This window comes from Acomys minous (genome assembly GCF_964271855.1).
Source record: "Acomys minous genome assembly, chromosome: 9".
Lineage (NCBI taxonomy): Eukaryota > Metazoa > Chordata > Mammalia > Rodentia > Muridae > Acomys > Acomys minous.
In genome coordinates this window covers 28,767,188-28,788,232 of record NC_140490.1, presented here as the reverse complement: position 1 = coordinate 28,788,232, position 21,045 = coordinate 28,767,188, and the positions used below count along the sequence as shown (strand labels likewise).

The following is a 21,045-nucleotide window of genomic DNA, read 5'->3' as shown; positions in this document are numbered from 1 at the left end:
TTTATCTTTTGTCTTTTTTTCCATCTTAGTATAAACTACAAGAATGAGAGGAATTTCAGCAAACACCCCCAGAACCAGTTATTTCAGGAGATTTTTATGGCTCTGGTGAGAAACAGACTGAGATGTAGGTAAGGCTGTGACCAAAAGATAGACCTCCACCCAAGAATGGTGTGTTTCATGGATCCTGTATGGAGAATGTGCTTTGAAACAGCATACAAGTAGAACACAGTGTGATTGCAACTTTTAGGAATATGAATATTGAAATATTTATGATTACATATGTATAAAATATATTCACATTTATGGCTTATTTTCTTTAATTGCTATTACATATAAGTGTGTATGTGTGTGTGTGTGTGTGTGTGTGTAACACACTAAATACACAATAACTACAAAAAATGAAGCCATAATTTTGAAAGAGAGAAAGGGCAGGTGTGGTGGTACATGAGAGGATTTTAGAGGGAGGAAACAGAAGGTGAAAACAATGTTATTATTTTATAATTTCAAAAATGTAAAGAAATAACTTAAAAACCATAAAAGTAAGAACCAGAGCAAAGGCTATGTGATAGGAGATGGACGAGTTGTCTCATTAGAATAACTTGCTGGATCCTGAATTTTGCTGAACTTGGTGACAGGTGAGATCTGGGAGAGCATTGTTTTTCTTAATGTGCTGGTTTTGAGGTTGTGTACTCAAGGAAGATTTGTTGAACTGTCCTTATGAAAAAGACACTAATTAGCACTGAGGACAACATACCAACACCTTTGCAGTTGACACAGTGACCAAATGAATAGCTCTCCAAGCCTGGACTTTGAAGTGATGAACGTGTAGCTTGCGTCCAAGCTCCATGTCCTATTATGGATGATTCCTGTGTAAGAAGTAGAAAAATAGGGTTGTTTATTTCTCAGTGAGAATTACATGACCTTTCCCATTTTGTTTCTGATAAGAAGCTGTCATTTGAATAAACCAGGAAACAAAAAAGTGCAATTCACAGAAAATAAAAATGGAAGACACAACAAACAGCTCTCAAAGTGACCCCCAGAGCATCCCATCCCCTCATGGCATCCATGGCTTTGTGAGCCCCCCGCCCCTACTATAGATCACACAGCAACAGCATATTATAAAGATGGCAGACTACCCTGTGTATGACTCCATGAACTAAGATAGTGACTTCTGCTTTCGGGAGAACAGCCATGTTGAAGTAGCCACCTCAAAAAAGGAACATTCAGGGTCCTCAACTTAGAGCTCTGAACAACATAGACACCAAATCTTACTGTCTCCTAGAACTGTTATCTTTCTAATAGCCACAAAAGTAAGCACAGAAGTGACGTCACTCTCAGTCTTCTCCTCAGCCTTCTATATTGACTACCACTAGATTTAACTTATGGGAGACACAGAAGTAGAGGACAGAGCCCCCCATGGCCTGTTAATGGATGATTGATGGGGAATCTTAGACTAGACAGACTTGCTTTCTGGTAACAGGATCAGCTCTGCAGAGGTGATGCTAAGCCTCCTTCCATCACAGCATGAGAAGGAGCTTGGAATGTTGGTTTTAAGAGCATCCTTCTATGCCATTCTTTGGCACTATGGATTTCTGTGTTCAGTTCAATTTTAAAATCAGAGTTGGGTAAAGGATGGATTAAGTGTTGAGGTCTCCATTGTCCTCCACTTCATATAATTTGTTAAGATGGCAGGAACATCTTCTCCTTTTACTTTATATTTATAGAACAATTACATCTCAGAGATTTTTTTGGTATGTATCCCTTGTCCCTTCTCTTGTGAACATCAGGGATAATGTTGGATTGAATGCATAGATTGAATGTACTCAAATTGGTTAGCATCTACCATTTGCCAAGAAAGGATGAGGCAACTAAAGAGAAAGAAGATAGGAGAAAATACCAAGGTGAATGGTATATGGTCTTTTTTTCTTCAGCAAAAAATTTACCCATATTCGAATACAAGAGGGAATATAAATGCTTATGATTTACAGTCAGACAACTAACGACTGGATGAGACTGATGGGCAGGAACTTTAGACATTGGCCCAGTTCTGCTTGTAGACTATTTATGCATACTCAAATACAAACTTCACCTTGAAAGTACAGTGAATTTGGGAATTGGATTTGGCTGTAGAACATGGCTGCTACTGCACGTCATTTCTGCCCAGTTTCCAGTGTTGTTTCTCTTCCCCTTCACACTCCCAGTTCTGTTCTTGTCCCATGCACACACGCAGACACCTCCTCTCTGAGTTCTTTTCCTAAGACTGGCCTGTGGTTATTCCCTGGTGTGCAGCTAGACTACTGAATGCAGAGTCAGCTAGGTAAGCCTGCCGGTCTTTCACCGTAGTTTTGAATGGAAGTACTCCCTGGACCTGAGGTCACGGTGCAGGCTGCTCTGGATGTGTGTCTATGTCCTCATTGTCCACTCTCTTTCTGACCTATCATCATTTATCTGTAGTAGAGTCTGGCATCAGACGTACAGTCATGACATTTCAATCTCATCAAGTTGTCAAGCGGTTGTGCCGGGAGGTAGCTGTTGTCACAGAATTGATAGATCCTTTGGTAACTGACCACCCACATTGCTCTTCTGGGCACCTGCTTCCTGTTGGTCTATGTTTCACTGCTAGATGGATAGATCTATATGACAATGGGGCATGATTAACTTGTGAAATGAACTTGCACGTGCAGGACTTCATGAAGTTAACGACGCATGGTTTTGAACTAGTAGAACTGGACGCACAAGGCTGTGGTAGGATTGCGACACTGACAACTGAAGAAGATGACAAAATGGAGACTGTAAGAGTTGTATTTGGAATATTAAAGGCTGAGGAAACTGGGAGAGGTGACAAGTCATTCTAATATATTTACAAAAAGGAATCTTTTTATGCTCTGAAAGCCAAAATGAGCTGAAGTATGTCAGGTCATGTAATATGAAAATTTTCTGTAGAGAATTTCAGTCAAAAATATTAGAATGCATTCTGTGTTTGGTATGCTTACTGAATTTGGTGTTATTTAAAGTGAGTTCATTTAGCTGGCCTTGTTCTGGTATCGTTATGCTAGAAACAGCTCTTCCTTGTCTGTGAGTACTGTGGAGGTGAACAGAATACAGATACTCGGGTTTTAGTTAGAAGATGCTTATTCAACTCATTTAATAGGACTATTTGTCCAAAAACATCACTAATGTTCCCCAAATAGATAAGTTGCCATCCTTACTATTATTTTACAAAAAATTCCCCAAGTATTTGCCACAACTTTGAAACATTTTGAAAACAAAACTGTAGCATATTTTTATGAAGATACACTTAAGCTATATACCAGAGAGAACTTTGCATACTTGAAGATATCTGGTCAACTCATGATTATCTTTTTTTTTCATTTAAACTTTTAAGTTTTGAGAATTTTATACGTGAGTACTATATTTATATCATTTGCACACTTTCCTCATCCCCAACTCTTTCCATGTCCTCTTCACATGTCTTTTTCTATACTCCCTTGAAGTTCATGACCGTTCTTCTATGATTATTATTGTTACACACACACACACACACACACACACACACACACACACATGTACACACATGTGTGCTGTACCCCAAAGGCTTTATACAGGTTAGGTAAGTGCTCTATACTGAGTTACATTACATCTCTAGCCTTGGTTTGATGAGCTATGTACTTGGTAAGCATATATGAATATGTAACCCAGGCTGGGCTTAAATTCGTCATCCTTCTGTCTCAGCTTCCCAAGATACTGGTGTGCAGCATTGTACTCAGCACTCTTACATGGTTAGTTCTCATAAAAATGTTAAAGTTTATCCTACACTTTAATGTCCTCTCTCTCTCTCTCTCTGTCTCTCTCACACACACACACACATAACACACATAACACACACACAGACACACATTCATGATGCATGTACACTCATACAACATGCACATACACACATGCACACATATATACAAGCATACACACGAATGCATTCCCATACATGCATGTTCATATACACACATGCACACATGCGCAAGAGTCACAACAATTATGGAGATGGAGTGGGATCTCAGAAAGCCCAGCTGGTGCTATCAGTTAGATGAGAGGGCTGAGAATTAAAGAGGGTTCAGGCAGATTCTGGGCTGCTGTTCTTATCCTGTGCCTTGCTCGTTCCCTGATTTATGTCTTTGTTTCATATAAGCATACTTTTAGTGGAGGAGTTACAGTCAATAATTTGTCCCGGTCAAGGCGATTCTGTATGAGGAAGAGTGATAAACTTAATTAGGCAGCAGGGTAAGGCACCTTGGTGGTGTGTTCTCTCTGCTGTGCGCTGTGGCTCCTCATCCTGGAGAAGCCTGACACATAGGAAGCTGAATTGCTCTGCCTTCCCAGCGAAGGACTGCTTGTCCTTGGCCAGCACATCAGCACCCGTAGCAGCTGTAACCTGGCTGGGATCATTTTTGCGCATGGCAGATGTGTTTACAGTCTCTACATGAGCTACTGAGAGGCAGGCAATGAGTCACAGTCACATCCCAGAAGCCACTTTCACAGCTAAAGTTTATCTCTCTTTCCTTCCTCCCCTGGTCCTTCCTCCCATTTTTCCCTTTCCTCCCATCTGTTGCTGTTCCCCTCTCCCCTTTCCAGGGTCTCACTCTGTAGCTCAGGCTAGCCTTGAGCTCCTGATGCTGCCTCAGCATTCTAACTGCTATGGCTCTAGGCCTTGGCCACCAGGCCTGTCTTTACCAGTCTCTCTGCATGTCTGCCTATGTTTCTGTTCCCTTGCTGGCCTTGTTCATGAAGTGGCTTCCTTGCTCTGGACCCACATGCGTTTCACATGTCAACTGGTAGATTCTTTCTTCTTTTCATTTAAAGGTGCCATTCCTAAAACAGGACTTTGGATTTTTTCTCTCAACCCATGAGAAAATTTCAGCTTTAGTCTCTGCTGCCTTATGAGTTAGCCCAGGCTGCTGGCGTTCCTGGCCCCACATGGTTCTAGTAGCTTCTCTGGGCTTTACCGGTGTAGTTTTCCTTTGTTCTGTTCTCAGCATCATTTCTGGAAGGATCCTTTCAAAATCTCAGTCAGCTCATGTAAGTCCTTTTCTTAAAGCCTTCTAGTACCTTCCTAGATTAAAAACTCCCAAAGGCCCTATTCCTATTATGCAAGTCTTCAAGATCTGCCTGCTGCCCTCTGTCTGTTTTCTCACTCTGCTCTTTTCTGCTTAAACCCCAGGGCCCAAGCTGCAGACTTTCTGCTCTTCTGGCACAAGCTTGTGCAAAGCTCTGCCTTCAGTTCAGGCCATGCAAATCTTACCCAGAAAGCCTCCCCTGGCCATCCCAAAATAGCACCCTGCCCTATTGAACCTGGTCCTGGATGTTCTTGGCAGTCACCACTTGACACATGTGAATCTCTACAGTCTGGGCTTCTGGTCCATGTGTTTCTAAAGGGGCCCGCTTGAGCCCAGGTCCAGGCCCAGGCCAAGGGCTTGCCTCTGCTTTACTCTGAGCTCACTCAGAAGCAGGCTGATGGAGCACGGTGATGGAAATGTGGGAACACTGTGTGGTGCCCATCAATTAAAAGAAAGGACACAAGTCTTCTATACATGTTGGCCAGGGTGCCCCAGCCCCCAGGTGGTTTTCTTCCTGAGACCTAGTGACACAAGTGACACAAGATGAACAAAGAGCATTGACAACTGTGAGGAGTGGGTGGGGATCCTGGACAGTGGCATCCTCACATATGTTTTAATTTTGGTTAAGTTTTATCAAAATAGATATGAATTTTAACTTTTTCATTAATCCAGAGGAAAAAAAGGAGCATCCTAAGAGCTTGAATATTTATTTTGGAGGTCGGGTTTTGCTTTTGGTGTGTGTTAAGGAAAGCGGTACTACAGCATGACAAAAGTGTTCATTCTGACCCGAAGCATGCTACAGGCAGGTCTGGGCAATAGCCTATCCAGATAGACACCCATGTGTTCTCAGCTAATGGCTGCCTGTCATTTAGAGCACTCATATCACGTATGGGTTTCTTCCTCTGAAGGAAAGCGAAGCTCCACCTGCCTTCTCTCTTTTCAAACATTGTATGCGCAGTGACATTTTCCCTTTCTTTTGGCACTGATGGCAGAAAGTGCCACCCTGGATAAAGGTGGTGGGATCTGAGCAGACCGAGTGTATTAATAGTGCCGTGAAAGCAGTGGCATAAGTTCATTCACTAGAGACGTTGAATACTTGCCCGCTTATGAATTCACTCCTGCCCGGCTGTCATGTTAGACAACCTCCAGGGAAGCGTTGTCATTGCAGGCACATGACTTTCCAGGGCTGCCTCCAAGGACCCATCTCTTGTTCCCATGGTAAATGTATCTGAAGTGTGCTTTCATCATATTCACAGGGCGCCCAAGCAAAGGGGACGCACAGTGACCAAGTCAGTCAAATAAAGGCGCAGCTCTCCATCTGTTTTCTCTGCAGTTCTCTGGCTACCCCGAGTCCTGTGTTTTCTAGTTCCCCCAACTCTTAGTGAGCAGAGGTGCATGCAGTTCCCCACAGAGCCAGGGCTGTATCCCCCGTGGCCTATCTGTCCTCCTGGGGGTGCCAGGCTAGGAGCCGAGGAAGGCGTCTTTTTGAGGTCATTCTCGAGGGGAGGTGCAGAACCCAAGGACTCAGCCATCAGGAATCCTATTTACAATAGCAGGGCAATAACTATAAGAAATATTAATAGCCTTGGGCTTCCGTCCCAAAATTGCAAAGCAAACAAAACAAAACAAATGTCATTTGCCTGGAACAGAACTTTCAACCCAGACCCTTTGTTTGGTCAGACTCCATTAAGAGTGAAAACTAAAGTCCACATTGCCATTTTAGTTCTTTTGGTTTTCTGTGGAATAAAGAGAAAAACAGACCTTTAAATATGTATTTTAATGTGGAAAAAAAAACCACAAGAAAGGTCACAGACTTTCCTGTGAAGACTGTCTGTGGCTGACAGGAAGAAAGCTGAGGAAGAATCCTGTGCACGTGTCTGTAGTGCAAATCCTGTTCCCCTTAGATACTGGAAATGCTATTGGCATTCGGTGGCATCACATTGCCTACGGCTGTTGCAGCTGTTGTCAGTGACTGTTCTTCCCCTGGGGAGGGAAGAGGGTCTTTGATCTGGGAGCCGTTGCCCTGTACCCTCTTCAAAATAAGAATATTAGAATCACCATATTTTTTTTTGCAGGTGTCCTAAAATTTTTTCATGTTTGCACCAGTGGAGAGTCTGGAGTGTGCTACACCATATAGCACTGGGGCCACTGTGACATCACATGTGCTCAGCAAATGCTTTACCCTGAGCTATACCAACTTGAGAAACAACTGCTTTGGAAATTATTTTTTAACTTAACATACAAAGTAATTGGGGCCATTGTGTATTTCCATGCTTCATTCTAATTCATTTCCCCCAAGCCTCTTTTTACTTCTTATTTTGAGACAGTCTCACTAAATTGCCCAGGCTGTCGTTGAACTTGCTCTGTACTCCAAGTTTGTAATCCTCCTGCCTCTACCTCCCAAGTACCTGGATGACAGGCCTGTGCTGGGAGAGTTCTGCCTAGAAGGCAGCCCAGGGTCGAGTCCTGTTCTTGTTTTACCAAAGAAACTGGGCTGTGCCCCGTGGCACAAGGGCCACTGATAGAGTGCCTGCTCTGGATGGGGCCATGTTGTTGTTGGCAGTGGCTTTGGGCAGCTGCCAGAGCCTTGGTGGTGACAGCAAGAGTAATTCCTAGCGAGTGGTGGTTATGGGTCTTCCTTTCTGCATCTGTGTGCTGGGAACATGACTGCAGGGAGCACGCAGACCTTCCGGGGGAATAAAGCTATGGGTCTAGTGCCTGCCACCCTCCATTTCACCAGTTGGAAGGAATGGTGAGTAGTGTTGCCAGGGAATGGGGGAGCTGTTAGCTGTGCAGGTTTCAGGGCAGAGTTGACCTCCTCAGTGCTATAGAGAAGACAAACGGGAGTCTTATCTCTAGAGCCTAGGAATAGGTTTAGGACACACCGGGGCACAGTTGGCTTGAGTAAATGTTCCATATAGCAGGGGTAGCTACAGTACTGTGGCATTGCCTTATGCACAGCCAGGTGAATGACATCATTACTGTAGTCTGAAATAGTTCTGCCATTTCCCCATTTCCCTTGGCTAAGGATGGAATTGCAGACCCTTTGTGTTTCAGGCCTTTGCTGATGTGGGCACCATGAATGATTATTGTTGGACTAGCTTGCAGGGCAGTATGAGACATGCGTCACCAGGCTGGACTTGACTTCCATGGACAATGCCAGGCTATGCTTACAATAGCGAGATCTGGGATGGGCCAGTGCTTAGCTTTCTTCACCTCAGGGGCGATCTGGGCTGTGTGGTCACTTCTGCACTAAACATGCTCTGTGGTTAGAACAGTATAAGCCATGGAAGTCTTAGTGTTGAAGAGCCACAGAAGGCTACCGCTGGGAAGCACCTTCGGCTCTGGCTCAAAGACATCCTCTGACATGGGATGGAAGGGAACAAGGGCCTATGGCAGGAGCTGGGCTTAGGCTTAGAGGCACATGGGAAGACACTGCAGAGCCTTGAGGGTGAGAAAGAACATGGGCTGGGAGACTTTCATTCTGAGGGGGTGGGTGCTAATGAGGTGGGTGCTGATGGGGGTGAGTGGGAAGCAAGGGAGGCACCTTTAATATTTCAGTCACATTTTCTACCAGCTCAAGGTGGCAGAGTGGTAAAGCACACACTCTCTGATACCCAGCAGGACTTGAAGAACAGAGACTATTCCAGAATGAGAGAACAGCCAGGGAACTTCTGTCCTTTTCCTTCTGTTCTAACTACAAAGGTGGTGGGCTGCTGCTGCTGCTGCTGCTGCTGCTGCTCCTCCTCCTGCCGTTGCTGGTACTGCTGCTGTTGCTTCTGCTGCTGCTACTTTTGTTGTTGTTCTGAGAAGGTCTCAATGTAGCCCAGGCTGGCCTTGAACTCAGTATATAGCCCAGGATGTCCTCAAACTCAAAATCCTTCCAAGCTCTAGGCTCTTCAGTATCTACCACTATGCCTGGCTCAGAAATGGTATAAAGACAGGACAGCGTAGGATTCTTGTTGTTAGCCCAGGTTGATCTTGAATCTAAGATGCTGCTTCTTCTTCTCAGCCTTCAGAGTTCTGGAATCTTAAGATCAAGGCCAGCTTGGGCTACAGAGTGAAACTCTATCTGATAGTGGTTTGTTTTCTTGTTAGTTTTTTTCCCACTCAGTACATGCACATAACTTTTTCAAGTGGACATTAAATCTTTGCGACATTTATACTTATATTGATACTTATTAACTGGACCTCATTATTGTAAGTCTTAGCTCTTCATTTTGATTTAGGGACACCATGAAGTTTTACTAAGTCAGTGTGAGTGCTCTGGTCCACATTTCTTTGGTGCATGCTTGGACAATACTGGTAAAGATGGTTTCGGTGTATTTTGCATTGGTGTGGGTCAAGGGAAAAATACCAAGTCATAATCTATTACAAAGGAACCTGGGGTGGACCCCTGGCCCTGTTCATAGCCTTCACCTTCCTCCATAGCTGTGTGCTGCCTGTGAATTGTCTAAACACCAACACACTCTGTTTTGCTTTCTTCTTTCAGGGAGTGGGTTGACCGAGCTCCATCCATCCATTTTCTGAGAGTGTTAATTTGTCTGAGGCTGCTAATGAGGGATCCGTGTTATCAGGTTGGTTGGAAAACTGTTCTTCACCTGTAATAAAAATTAAAAACACAGTGGGCTTTTCTTTGGAGTGAACCACATTAATGTTTTCTTTACAAGTCAGGACCTTCCAAATATGGCACACAGTTCACCAGCTGTTTGAAAAGCCTAAGAGGAAGTGATTTGCAGGCCAGCACATCTGCTTGTTTATAACGAATTGTATTTTAAACTGCTCCTCAAGTTTGCCTTGAATAGCAAGGGCTTAGTGTGTTATCGGTAAGATTTTTAAAGACTGGCCTATCCCAGGAATCTGGGACAGAAGCTTAGCCTTTCTAGCCTGGCTTGGAGGTAGGGAGAGAGCTGCAGACTGCTGAGGTGGCCAGGTTTCCCATGTTTCTGAAGTGTCTAGAAGTGTTTCTGAGCTGTGGGTATGTGGGTAGGCAATGAGAGTGTCAGCTCCTCTCGGAAATGAGGCTGTTTGCTGGGCTGACACTGCATGAGCCGCCTCACGGCTGCATCCATTCAGCCATGCTAATAGCTCAAGCACAACTGTTACTTGGACACACTTGATTTTTTTTCTTTCTTTCTTTTTTTTTTAATCTTCCAAAGGATCTTGTTTTATGCTGAGACCTTATAAACCACCAGGAAACTCACACCACCTAGGCTCTAATGGTAGATTCAGTTTTATTGGAAGAGTCTTACTGAGTCCAGAATGTTCCCTTTCACTTCCCCAGTCATCATCATCTTAGTCCCAAATTTAGGACTAAAACAAAATGTGTCTTGCCTGACTGGGCTGTTCTGGGGCTCTTTATCACCATCTGTCTTCTGTTTAGAGGATGCACACTCTTCTAAACTGGCCTTGTGCTGTTAAAGCCAATGGCAACCCTTCGCATGTGTTGTCAGGACATCCACCAAACAGTGTTCTGTCCTGCTTGTCCACAGTCCCATGAGCTACTGTGTAGAGCTGGGTGAACCCTGTTGCTTTTCAGTGCTGCTTCTGCCAAGCAATGTGAGTGCTGCATTTGGTTTTTCCCGTCAGGCTAAGGTGTGCTGATCACTCCCACTTCATCATTTCCTCTTGGATAAGTCTCACTTTGGATTAAAAACACCAGATGCATAGTATTAAAGAGTATTTAAGGAAGAGCAGCCAGTTTTCAGACTTCCAAGACATCAGTATAAGTTTTACTTCAGAATACCTTGTTTTCTGAGAAAAGTGGTGACTCCATTGATCTGCTTCCCTCCCCCCCACCCCTTTTGGTTTTTCGAGACAGGGTTTCTCTGTGTAGCCTTGGCTATCTTAAACTCCCTTTGTAGACCAGGCTAGCCTCAAACTCACAGAGATCCACCTGCCTCTGCTTCCGGAGTGTTGGGGTTAAAGGCATGTGCCAGTACACCCAGCCCTCAGTTGGCCTGCTTTTAAGGCATGGCCATTGTTTACGTTGTCTTTGATTGATTGGCAGAAGGTAGATTATACTCCTCTTTAAAGCAAAGAATGCAGTGACTCCTTTGTTTATGATATTTTGATACAAGTGTCCCTGGTTGACAGTCTTTCCATAGAAGGGGATTCTCCCGAGCCTCCGCTCCTGGCATGCCTCCTACCCAGAAGACTGTGTGCTCTGCCAGTTGTATAACACTTTGAGTTGCCAAGAATTCTTGGCCAAAATCACAAGGCCATGCTAGGGATTACTACATTGTACTGGGTGATCATTAGCAAGCCTTTGTCAGGACTGCACTTTCCTCTACTCTCAAGTCAGCGTGCAGGTCTAGCGTGCAGCTCTAAACCAGCTCCACTTTTCTTGCCCTGTCCTGTCCGTGTCCTTATACAATCACATCATGAGTTTTGCGGAGGAGCCCCCAGCTGAGCGGCTGAGAGTGTTCTTACTTTCGTAGTTATTTGAAATATTTGGATTGTCTTGTAGCTTCCCCGCCCTTTTCCTTCAGTAATGTCCCTTCTGGCCAGGTTTTTTTTTTCTTCTTCTACCTATCCTCTTTCTTATGGTGCTTTCTCTTCTGTTTCTCTTTATCACAAAATTATCTTTTCTCTTTTTTGCTTTTATTCATTTTTCTTGTTTTTGTTGTTTTTGTTGTGTTTGTTTGTTTGTTTGTTTGTTTTTCTAAGTCAAAATTTCACTATGCAGCCTAGACTGGACTCTTACTCAGAATCCTCCTGCCTTGAGATCTGGAGCCCTGAGCTTAGAGACATGCACTGTATACTTCCTAGATCCTGGAAAGCATTCTTTTCTTGGGTCAGCTGTCCAGGTCTTCTTACCTTTCTGACTGTACTTTTTTTTTTTTCTTCAACTTTGAAAAATCCTGTCCGTACTTATGCAGTGTGTGTTGATGTAGTGAGGGTAATTAACAGAGCACATGTGGAGGTCAGAAGGAAGCTCTTGGGAATTGTTCCCTCCATCCACCATCCGGGTCCCTGGAATGGTACCCAGGTCATCAGGCTTGGCAGCAGGTGCCTTCATCAGTGACACACCCCATGACTTCACTTCGTAAAGAATCAGGCTACCTTCCCAGCCCAGTTTCTCCCACCAAGTCTATATACCGAAATACTTACACACTGAGCTTAGTGTCCCAGCTTTGCTCTGGATTCCAGTTAGCCAGCCAGCCATGTGCAGCCAGGCCTCCTTCCTTGACTGAGATGATGTACAGACTTTCCTGCTAACATGGGGAGGCTTAGGTAAATGTTTAGTGGGGCTCCTAACTGAAAGAAAGGTAGGAAAGAACAGAGAAACCATTTTTAGAGGTATAATATAATTATTGAGAATATTTTTGTGGCTGGAGGATTTGTCAGATTTTAAGCACAGAGTCCTCCGCAGGATAAATGTTCACCTAAGCTAATTTTAGGAGTCTCCAACACACCGCTCGTCAGAGGTAAGAGCAGATCTTAAAAGCCTCCAAGTTGCAGATGCACTAGAAATAATGGTAAGAGGTGCTGGTGGGAGGGGCTTTCTTGATGTCCCTTGGCCACATGGTAGCAGGGATAGCACCACATTTGTTTGTGGCTTTGCTGCTCTCAAGAGCCCTCCCTCTCATCTAGCACCTGAGTGCTATTTGCCTCGTCCTATTTTTAAATCTTGGCTTCTCCAGAATGTTCTCTCCCTTGTTCCATCGTTGCTTGTAGTGCCTGAGCTGCTGACATCACCACCTGTCATTTACTGCTGCTGCTTATCCACGAGTTTATATTTTTAGCCTTGGGCATTTCCCAAGACTAACTTTTATTTTTTTAATAAGAAAAAGCACAGAGAATGGAAGGCAGGCTACAAAAAGGGATTTTGTTTGCATGTTTGCTTGTTTTTTTTTTTAATCTCAAGAAACATAGCTTTAATATTCATCAACAAATTATCTTCAGTATGAAATGACAAATACTAGAAAGTCTTTGTTCATTTTAGAACTTGAAGATACAATGAAGCATCATACAACTTAGTAAAGGTGTCACTTGTAAAATATGTGCCTGTCCGCCTTCAATATGCTCTAATGCTTTTATTTTATTAGGAAATACTCCATAAATTGGGAGGGATCGAAGACCTAGCTCAGGTAAGATCCCTTCTGTCATAATTGGTCTTGCCTTTACATTCTGGCTTAAGTTCTAGTCAAGGATCACCTAAGCATGCAAAAGTGGGCTAAGCTAGGTGCATGGTTCTCTCCAGATATTCATCCTTAACATGCCGTGTCTCAGGTTAGACATAAGTGCAGTAGACAAGGAACGGCCTCCCCAGTTTCTCTTCAGAAGACGGGAAGGGGATTTGCTTGTGTTTGAGGTCAACTCATAAGCTGCTAACGTTCAAGGCACTGAGCAAACTCTGTGCTTGTGTCTGCTGCCTGCTGGAGTAGGAGCATATTGGGTTGAGAACTGTGACCCGAAGACACGACAAGATTACTGTCATTATATGCTTTGGCTGGCCAGTTCACCTCCCTTGGGGTATGAAAGTATGAATCATTTCAAAATATTCACCCTCTACTAAGTATTCATAAGTTGAAGTTTATAATATAATATAATATAATATAATATAATATAAAATTTCAGGGTTTTTTTCATTGAAAAAAGTTTTATAACAAACTATTTTACAACCCTCATTCTTATAGTATCTTAAATTATACTAGGAGGAATGGCAAACAGATGAGCAATTATTCAACAACTTGGCTTATTAAGAGAACAAAACAGAATTTCAGGGATATCATTGAGTTGGAGTGGCCCAGTCTCCTAATACCTATGACATTTATTTATTTAGTTTAGTTTCAATTTTTCATCTTTTCAGGGTAAGAGATCAGGCAAGTACGCCGCCACCAAACTCTATCCCAGCCTTTATATTTACTTACTTACTTTAAAAAAAAAACAAAAACTTTTCTTATGGATCTTCCTATGGCGCTGAGGCTGCTTTCAGACTTGCAGGCTTCTTACCTCATCCCCTCTAGTAGCCAATAACAGGTATATACACACCCTGCTATTTTATTTCTATATTTATTTTACTTATTTATTCTTCTATGAGAAATAGTCTCACCATGTACCCTGTGCTAGACTGAAGCTCCTAAATGACCTGCGTTAGCCTTGTGAGTGCTGGGATTCTAGTCCTGTATCCCCAGCAAAGAGTGTTTTATGATAAATTCAGTCTTGAAAATGTATTCTGAGCGATTACTAGAAGGTCACACCCACTGGAAATGTGACGGTTTGAACTTGAAATTCCCCCTAGACTTTCCTGTATTGATACTTAATACACAACTGCGGTGCTACATGGGGAGTTAGCAGAAACCCTGAGAGTTAGGGACTAGCCAGAAGAAGTAGGTCACTGACTTGCCACAGAAAACTACCTGTGCCTGGTCCCATCCTGTTATTCTTTCTGCTGCTGTAAGTGGAGCATCTTTTCTCTGCCTGACCTCCTTTAAGTTTGCTTCTCTCAGTGTTTGTCATAGCTGTACCTGAACACAGTCATCTTAAAGTTCAGGCAAGGTGATCCATGTTCAGTTTTTAAAAAGAAATTTAGTTGAAGATTGACCTCACTGTATGAAGTGAATGTCCATATGTTGTAAGCGGTATTATCACTTTAACTCTTGCTTTGGTACTGAGTGTGCCTTTCTGAGCCCATTTCTTAGTTATTGTCAGTAGGGAATTATCAGATATCTTTTTAAATTTTTTTTGTTGGTTTCGAGACAGAGTTTCTCTGTGTAGCCTTGGCTCTCCTGAAACTTACTCTGTAGACCAGGCTGGCCTTGAACTCATAGAGATCTACCTGCCTCTGCATCCCTGAGTGCTGGCATTAAAGGTGTGCGCCACCACCACCCAGCTATCAGATATCTTATTTCATTCCTATTACTAGTTTCTGTATATATACTGGTTAAATATAATTTGAGATATTATAAAATGTAAACATATATAGTATGCTAAATTTTGCTGCAAGGTAAATTAAAGAATCAAGTTACCCTGTATATTTTACATAAATTACACCATGAAATTATTCAGTAAGTCATTTTGAAATTTTTGAGAGCTTTCAGAAGTCCTTTAACTTTTTGGGCATTCTGGGAAAACCACTTATTCCGAAACCTTGTATCCTGCTCTTGAGTGCTACAGGCTCAGGAAGACTGAGCAGTAGTTGGTTAACCTCTCGCCTGGAGACTCATCTTAAGACCTGCACTCTTGTTTCTGGAGTTCTCCTTCTGACTGGCTTGTTGGATTGCTCTTTCATGCAGTACATGGAGATTGTGGCCAACGAGTACCTGGGTGACGCTGAGGAGCAGCACTGTGTGGACAAGCTGGTCAACATGACGTGTAAGCATGGTTGCTAGGCCACAGCTAACCTTGTGGACTTCCTGGGGTGGGAGTGTGATGTTCTCAGCAGGAGAACACCTGCTGTTCTTACTGGTGCTTCTGTCACATGGTGTGCACGTTAGTGCCAGCTGATGGCTGTGGTAGCACATGTCCCCACGTCTCCCCATGCTTTCTTTGGCAAGCACATTTGTTCAAGAAAGAAGTCTTCCATGCCAGCAATGTCTAGTGTAGAGTTCTATCTTCCACGTTCTGTGAAAACGTCAGGCTTCAGTGTTTTGCCTCTAAAATTTGGGTACTAATTATACCTAGCTCAGATGATTTGGACTACTCAAATGATGAAAGCAAAAACAAAAAGCACAAGCAAAACCACAGGGAATCTCACCTGAGGACAGGAAGTGGGAGCTTACCATTCCTCTGGCTTCTCTTCCTGCCTCTTCTCCTGCTTGTCCCCCACCTCTCCCCTCCACCTTGCAGTCCCTCCATCTCCACCTTCCCCTTTCCTCTCTCTCCCCCCACTTCCAGTCCCTCTAGGTGTGGCAAGCCACAGGCTTCCTGTTGCTCTGGGTGCCAGCTCAAGCCCATTGTCTTTGGGTGGACAGACTGGTTTCCCATGCTTGCTGGCTGGGCACACACTGGCTCTCATGGCCAGGGGAGATGCCAGGCACCAGGAAGTTACTTTGTGGGCACCTCTCTCAGTGCAGGAACCTTCCCAGGTTTTCCATCCTGCCCAGCCTTCCTTCTTTTTGTAAGTTGGGATATTTACGAGCAGGGCCTCTTAAGTACATGCCCTGACCTTCTAATAAGGATCAGGAACCTATTCAACTTTAAATCCACGGGGAGCCTGCTTTCATGATCATTTCCTATTTACTATACCAGATGAGCTCCTAGAGTTGAAATATGCCGTGGTGTCCTCCATTGCTCCTTTTGTGGGTCTGCATTCCCAGTTTCCCTTTCTCCACTTTCCCATCACTTCTGAGGACCCAGGATGTCATGGCTGCTGCCTCTTTTAGTCTCTGGATCTCCCTTTGAGTTATTTCTTTCTTCAATAGATATTTTTCAAAAACTCGCTGCTGTGAAAGACCAAAGAGAATGGGTCACTGCAAGTGGAGCCCACAAGGTGAGTGACCCCCAAAGAGCTTGAGCCCCACACAGCCCTGGGTGGCATCAGTTTACAAACCCAAGTTCAGAGCCTGAGATCCAAGCTACATGTCATTATGTGCAGTAAAACTGTTCACCCAGCATAAAATGATGATTTCCCTACTTATCTTCTTATGTCCTTTACCAACACAGGGAATAAATAAATGGTACAGTGTATGAAGGTTTTAAATTTTCTATTCCATTTAATTCCGGCTGAGTGCATTACTTAACTTTAATGTTGTAAATAGAATGGAGTTGTTTATTTAAAACACACCCATGAAATTCAGCAAATAAAAGATGTATGTTTACCTACAAACAAAGCCCATTCATCCTGTAGGGCTTTATTAGTTAGGATCACATGGAAGCACCATTGTCTGTAAGTCACAGTTGAATGTAGCAATTTCATGAGACGCAGCCTCACGAGGTAGATAGATCACGTATTCATCTTAAGGGCCTGGAGCTGTGGCTCAGAGAAAACATTTGCTCAATATGCCTGGTATCCTGGGCTCTGCATTCCCAGCAACACTGCACATGCATGCATGTATGCACACACACATGCATATGTGTGCATCCACCTTAAAATGCGAAAATGGAGGTTTAATTGCAACATCTATATTTTTCCAATACTTAATAGACAGATGTATAGAGCTGATTTTAATAACCTGTTGAGCCCTCCTATCTCAGGAAGCCACTGTATATATATCTGATCTCAGCTGCCTAAAATATGATCACTTATGCTTCTTATGGTCTAGGGGGAGAGTCTAGTTGATGCTTAGTAGTTTTCACTTCAACAGACAGTGATTTCACTGGCGTTGCTTAAGATTTGACGAAAAAGGAACAGTAAGTTGTTAAGGTGGTGTGGTGAAAGTTTTGAAGATGAGGCTTGTAGAATTGAAGCTTGTGAAACACATTAGGTGACGGTGGGAGTGAGGAGGGGGTCAGAGAGAGGATAACGTCAGAGAGGAAGTATAAAGGGCATACATAGGATGGGAACAGAAACCCATCGCAGCAGTCATGTCACAGATTGCAGCTCTGAGTGGAACATGCTGGGCAAGCTGGCCAACCCCTTTGAGAGTTGGATGACCCTTTCACAGGGGGTCACATATCAGACATTTACATTATGATTCATAACAGTAGCAAATTTAGGGTTATTAGGTAGCAATGAAATAATATTATGATTAGGGGTCACCACAACAAGAGGAACTGTATAAAAGGAGCACAGCATTTGGAAGGTTGAAAACCACTGGTTTATAAAGACTCTCAGGACCACTTTAGTCGGTAACATTAGGAAGAAAACAAACAATTAATTATGAAATTATGTATACATTTTCTACTTGTGCACACATATATTTTTAATTGAGCAAAAGGAAAAACATCCAGAAAAAAAAATAGGAAAAGATCAGTGTCGGTGATCTTTAGAAACATTCAGGAAGCTTCTGGGACTTCTGTAATTATGTGTTCTTCTTCATTTTTTCAGACATTAGTGAACTTACTTGGTGCCCGAGACACCAATGTTCTACTGGGTACTCTTCTGGCACTGGCTAGCTTGGCAGAGAGGTAAGTGTATCTCAGTATGCTTCACAGGGTGGATGCTGCATCAAAATGGACGGAAAGATGCAAACACAGGCTGACATGATGCCCGCTCAGTCAAAACCTGGGGTAGGAGGCACATGGGAGACAGCATATGTTGAAGGGGCACCTGCTTAGGAAGCATAATTGAAAATCAAAATTAGAAAGGGAATTTTCCTTTTTTTTCTCCCCCAGGACAGAGTTTCTCTGTGTAGCCTTGGCCATTCTGGACTTGCTTTGTAGACCAGGCTAGACTTGAACTTATAGAGATACTCTTGCCCCTTTGGCCTTCAGAACCACTGCATTTCTATGGCAGCTGAATCTCCCAGACCTTGTTTCTTCATTCTTATTTATACAGTCCTTGTAACATATAGGGCATTTTCAATGGTAGAAGTTGATTTTGAAAGCTTGTCCTTCTATAGTGTCATTATTTTAAATGAAAGGGCTATAAATAGACTTTTGTGTAAATGAGCAGATCATTATGATTTTGTGACTGGTATATGAGTCCTTGTTCCTCTGTGGTCTCTCCTCACAAGGTATCTAAATTACTTTCCTATTGCCGTGATAACACAGCATGACCAAGGTAAATTATAGAATAAAGAATTTATCTGGGGCTTATGGTTTTAGAGAGTGCATCCGTGAGGATAATTATGGTAGGGAGATGGCAGTAGATAGTCAGGCATGGTGCTGGAGCAGTAACTGAGAGCTTGCATTTTGAGACACAGCCATGAGATAGAATGAGTTAGCTGAGGCTTGCCTGAGTCTTTTGAAAGCCCAAAGTCTGTCCCCAGTAACACACCTTCTCCAGAAAGGCCACACCTCCTAATCTTTCCCAAACAGTTCTACTGATTAGAGACCGATTATTCAAACACATGTGCCTCTGGGGGCCAGTCTCATTCAAACTACCACATAAAGTAGTACGACCACTAACTAAAAAAAATGTGGCTGCAGTAGAATCTGTTTTTAGTAACTACTAATGTTTGTGTATTTGCAGTCCAGAGTGTAGAGAGAAGATCAGTGAACTCAACATAGTAGAGAACCTACTGATGATTCTGCATGAATACGACTTACTCTCCAAAAGGTAGGGCCTCGTCCTCATGAAAATGCTTTCACGCTTGAACATCGGATTTGTAGTAAATTATATTTGTGTTTGTGGGCCATGCTCACTCAAACTTGGCTCCAAGAGGATATACTGTCTCTTGTTCCCTCTCTCTCTCTCTCTCTCTCTCTCTCTCTCTCTCTCTCTCTCTCTCTCTTCTCTCTCTCTCTCTCTCCCTCCCTATTTGTAGTAAAATACTTTCTTATTACATCATTATTTATACGGTTAGTTGAATGTTGTGAATCAGCTTGGCAGTTCTTTTCCATTTAAGGCTGTATGAAGATGCTAGGAGGAAGAGGGACACAAATCCAATCATATAGTCTTAAGATTGCATTATTTTTAGTTTTGTTGTTGGATTTATCTAGATATAAAGATTAGGGGAAGAAACTTTAAGTTGGCTTTATTTTTTTATAGTAACTCCAGATTAATGTGTGGAATAAGGGAAGCTGCTAAAAGCCATTGTGTTTAAGGCAAACGAGATAAGATGACTAACTTGCGTTGTGATTATACTTTACAACTCACAACAGAAGCGGAAACAAAATGGGCTCCTTTCTGCTTAAGCTGAATGTTGCTCTAAAGGAGGAGTCTGTACAGGTGGTTGTTAGGTGTGTGTAGGCATGCTCTTCTGCATTATTTGGCATTTAAATCATAATTTTCTGAGAGGCCTGGAGTGTAGAAATCCTAAACAATGGAGATCTGATATTTGCAATGTTTTTTTTCCCCTTTTCAAAGCTGACCTTGGCACTGTTTTACAAGAGCATTTTTGTAGACAAGAATCCATGCTTTCAGACTTGATTATTTGAACTTGCTCAAGAGACAAAGTGGCAGACTCTATCACAGTTGAGTAAGACCAGAGTGTGCAGTGTGAGGTAGGGGAAGGCAGGGAGAACTCCCAGGGTCCTTGTAAGACTGTGATGCCTGGGAAGATGCAGTCAACAAGGCTCAGAACAGAATAGAAATTCCTGACCAGAGTGCAGGGAGATAGATGAAAACATCTTGGCACAGAGTGGGCTGCAACATAGAGTCAGGTCCTGGGAGTGTGAGAGAATGTTCTGGCAGGCAACGCTGGGGCAAAGGACACAAAGTGTCTGAAACTAGAACAGTTCATGATAAGTCAAAAATGTAGCTAATTCTGTTCAGCTCTTGCTCTATGTCAGGACTTTCCCTGAGCCCTCCTGAGTCCTCATTTTATCCACACAAAACTCTATTGTTCTTCATATTTTACAGATGAAGTAGCATAACCTGTTTATCCAGGTCTTTAGGCTGGGATTGCATGGTGAGATGGTGTGGATTTTCACTTTTGCATTACGGGAACTCACAGAAAGAGGCAGGGTAGGGGTGGAGTGTTGAGATGCACTTTGTACGAAGAGAGAATGTTTTTTTGTAGAATGTTTGGGCCGATGAAGCATCCTGCTTACCAAAGAAGAGGAATCCTTTTTGTTTTTGTTTCAGACAGGTTTGGTGAGCAGCCTTCCCTAGGGTGGTCTTGTTATTGCAGTGGTCCTCCTGTCTGCCTCCAGAGTGCTGGGAAATGGGCTTGAACCACCACTCCCCACAGAGCAGAACATGTGTCCCTTACATCAGAGCTGGGAGGGGACAGGGTCTGAAGAGGGAGAGGAGCAGAGAGACATCCTTTGGGAATGCCATTGCAGAGAAGCGTGGGGATGTCAGCCCTGAAGGGCGTTTAGGAGAAAGGGGCAGAGGAAACACACTGCTCCAGAAAAGAACAGGCATGATATTACCCTTTAGAAAATGAGCTTTATTAGGAGAGAGAGGACTACAGAGCCACTAGCCATGGTCAGGATTTGAGGT

At 43.2% G+C, this 21,045-nt stretch overlaps 1 protein-coding gene across 4 annotated transcripts in view; it reads left to right on the top strand.

Moving 5' to 3' along the window:
* The window catches only part of NEK10 (NIMA related kinase 10), a 190,718-nt gene that overhangs the window by 17,424 nt on the left and 152,249 nt on the right, over positions 1-21,045 (top strand). For all 4 annotated transcript variants that reach the window (XR_014781490.1, XM_084794334.1, XM_084794333.1 and 1 more), the window contains exons 5-11: positions 30-128; positions 9,601-9,685; positions 13,160-13,201; positions 15,350-15,428; positions 16,478-16,545; positions 18,043-18,122; positions 19,129-19,215. Coding sequence is in view for 3 of the 4 variants with exons in the window: in XM_084794334.1 (XP_084650460.1) it covers positions 30-128; positions 9,601-9,685; positions 13,160-13,201; positions 15,350-15,428; positions 16,478-16,545; positions 18,043-18,122; positions 19,129-19,215 (540 nt within the window). In the remaining variant the exon portion in view is untranslated. The remainder of the gene's footprint in view (positions 1-29; positions 129-9,600; positions 9,686-13,159; positions 13,202-15,349; positions 15,429-16,477; positions 16,546-18,042; positions 18,123-19,128; positions 19,216-21,045) is intronic.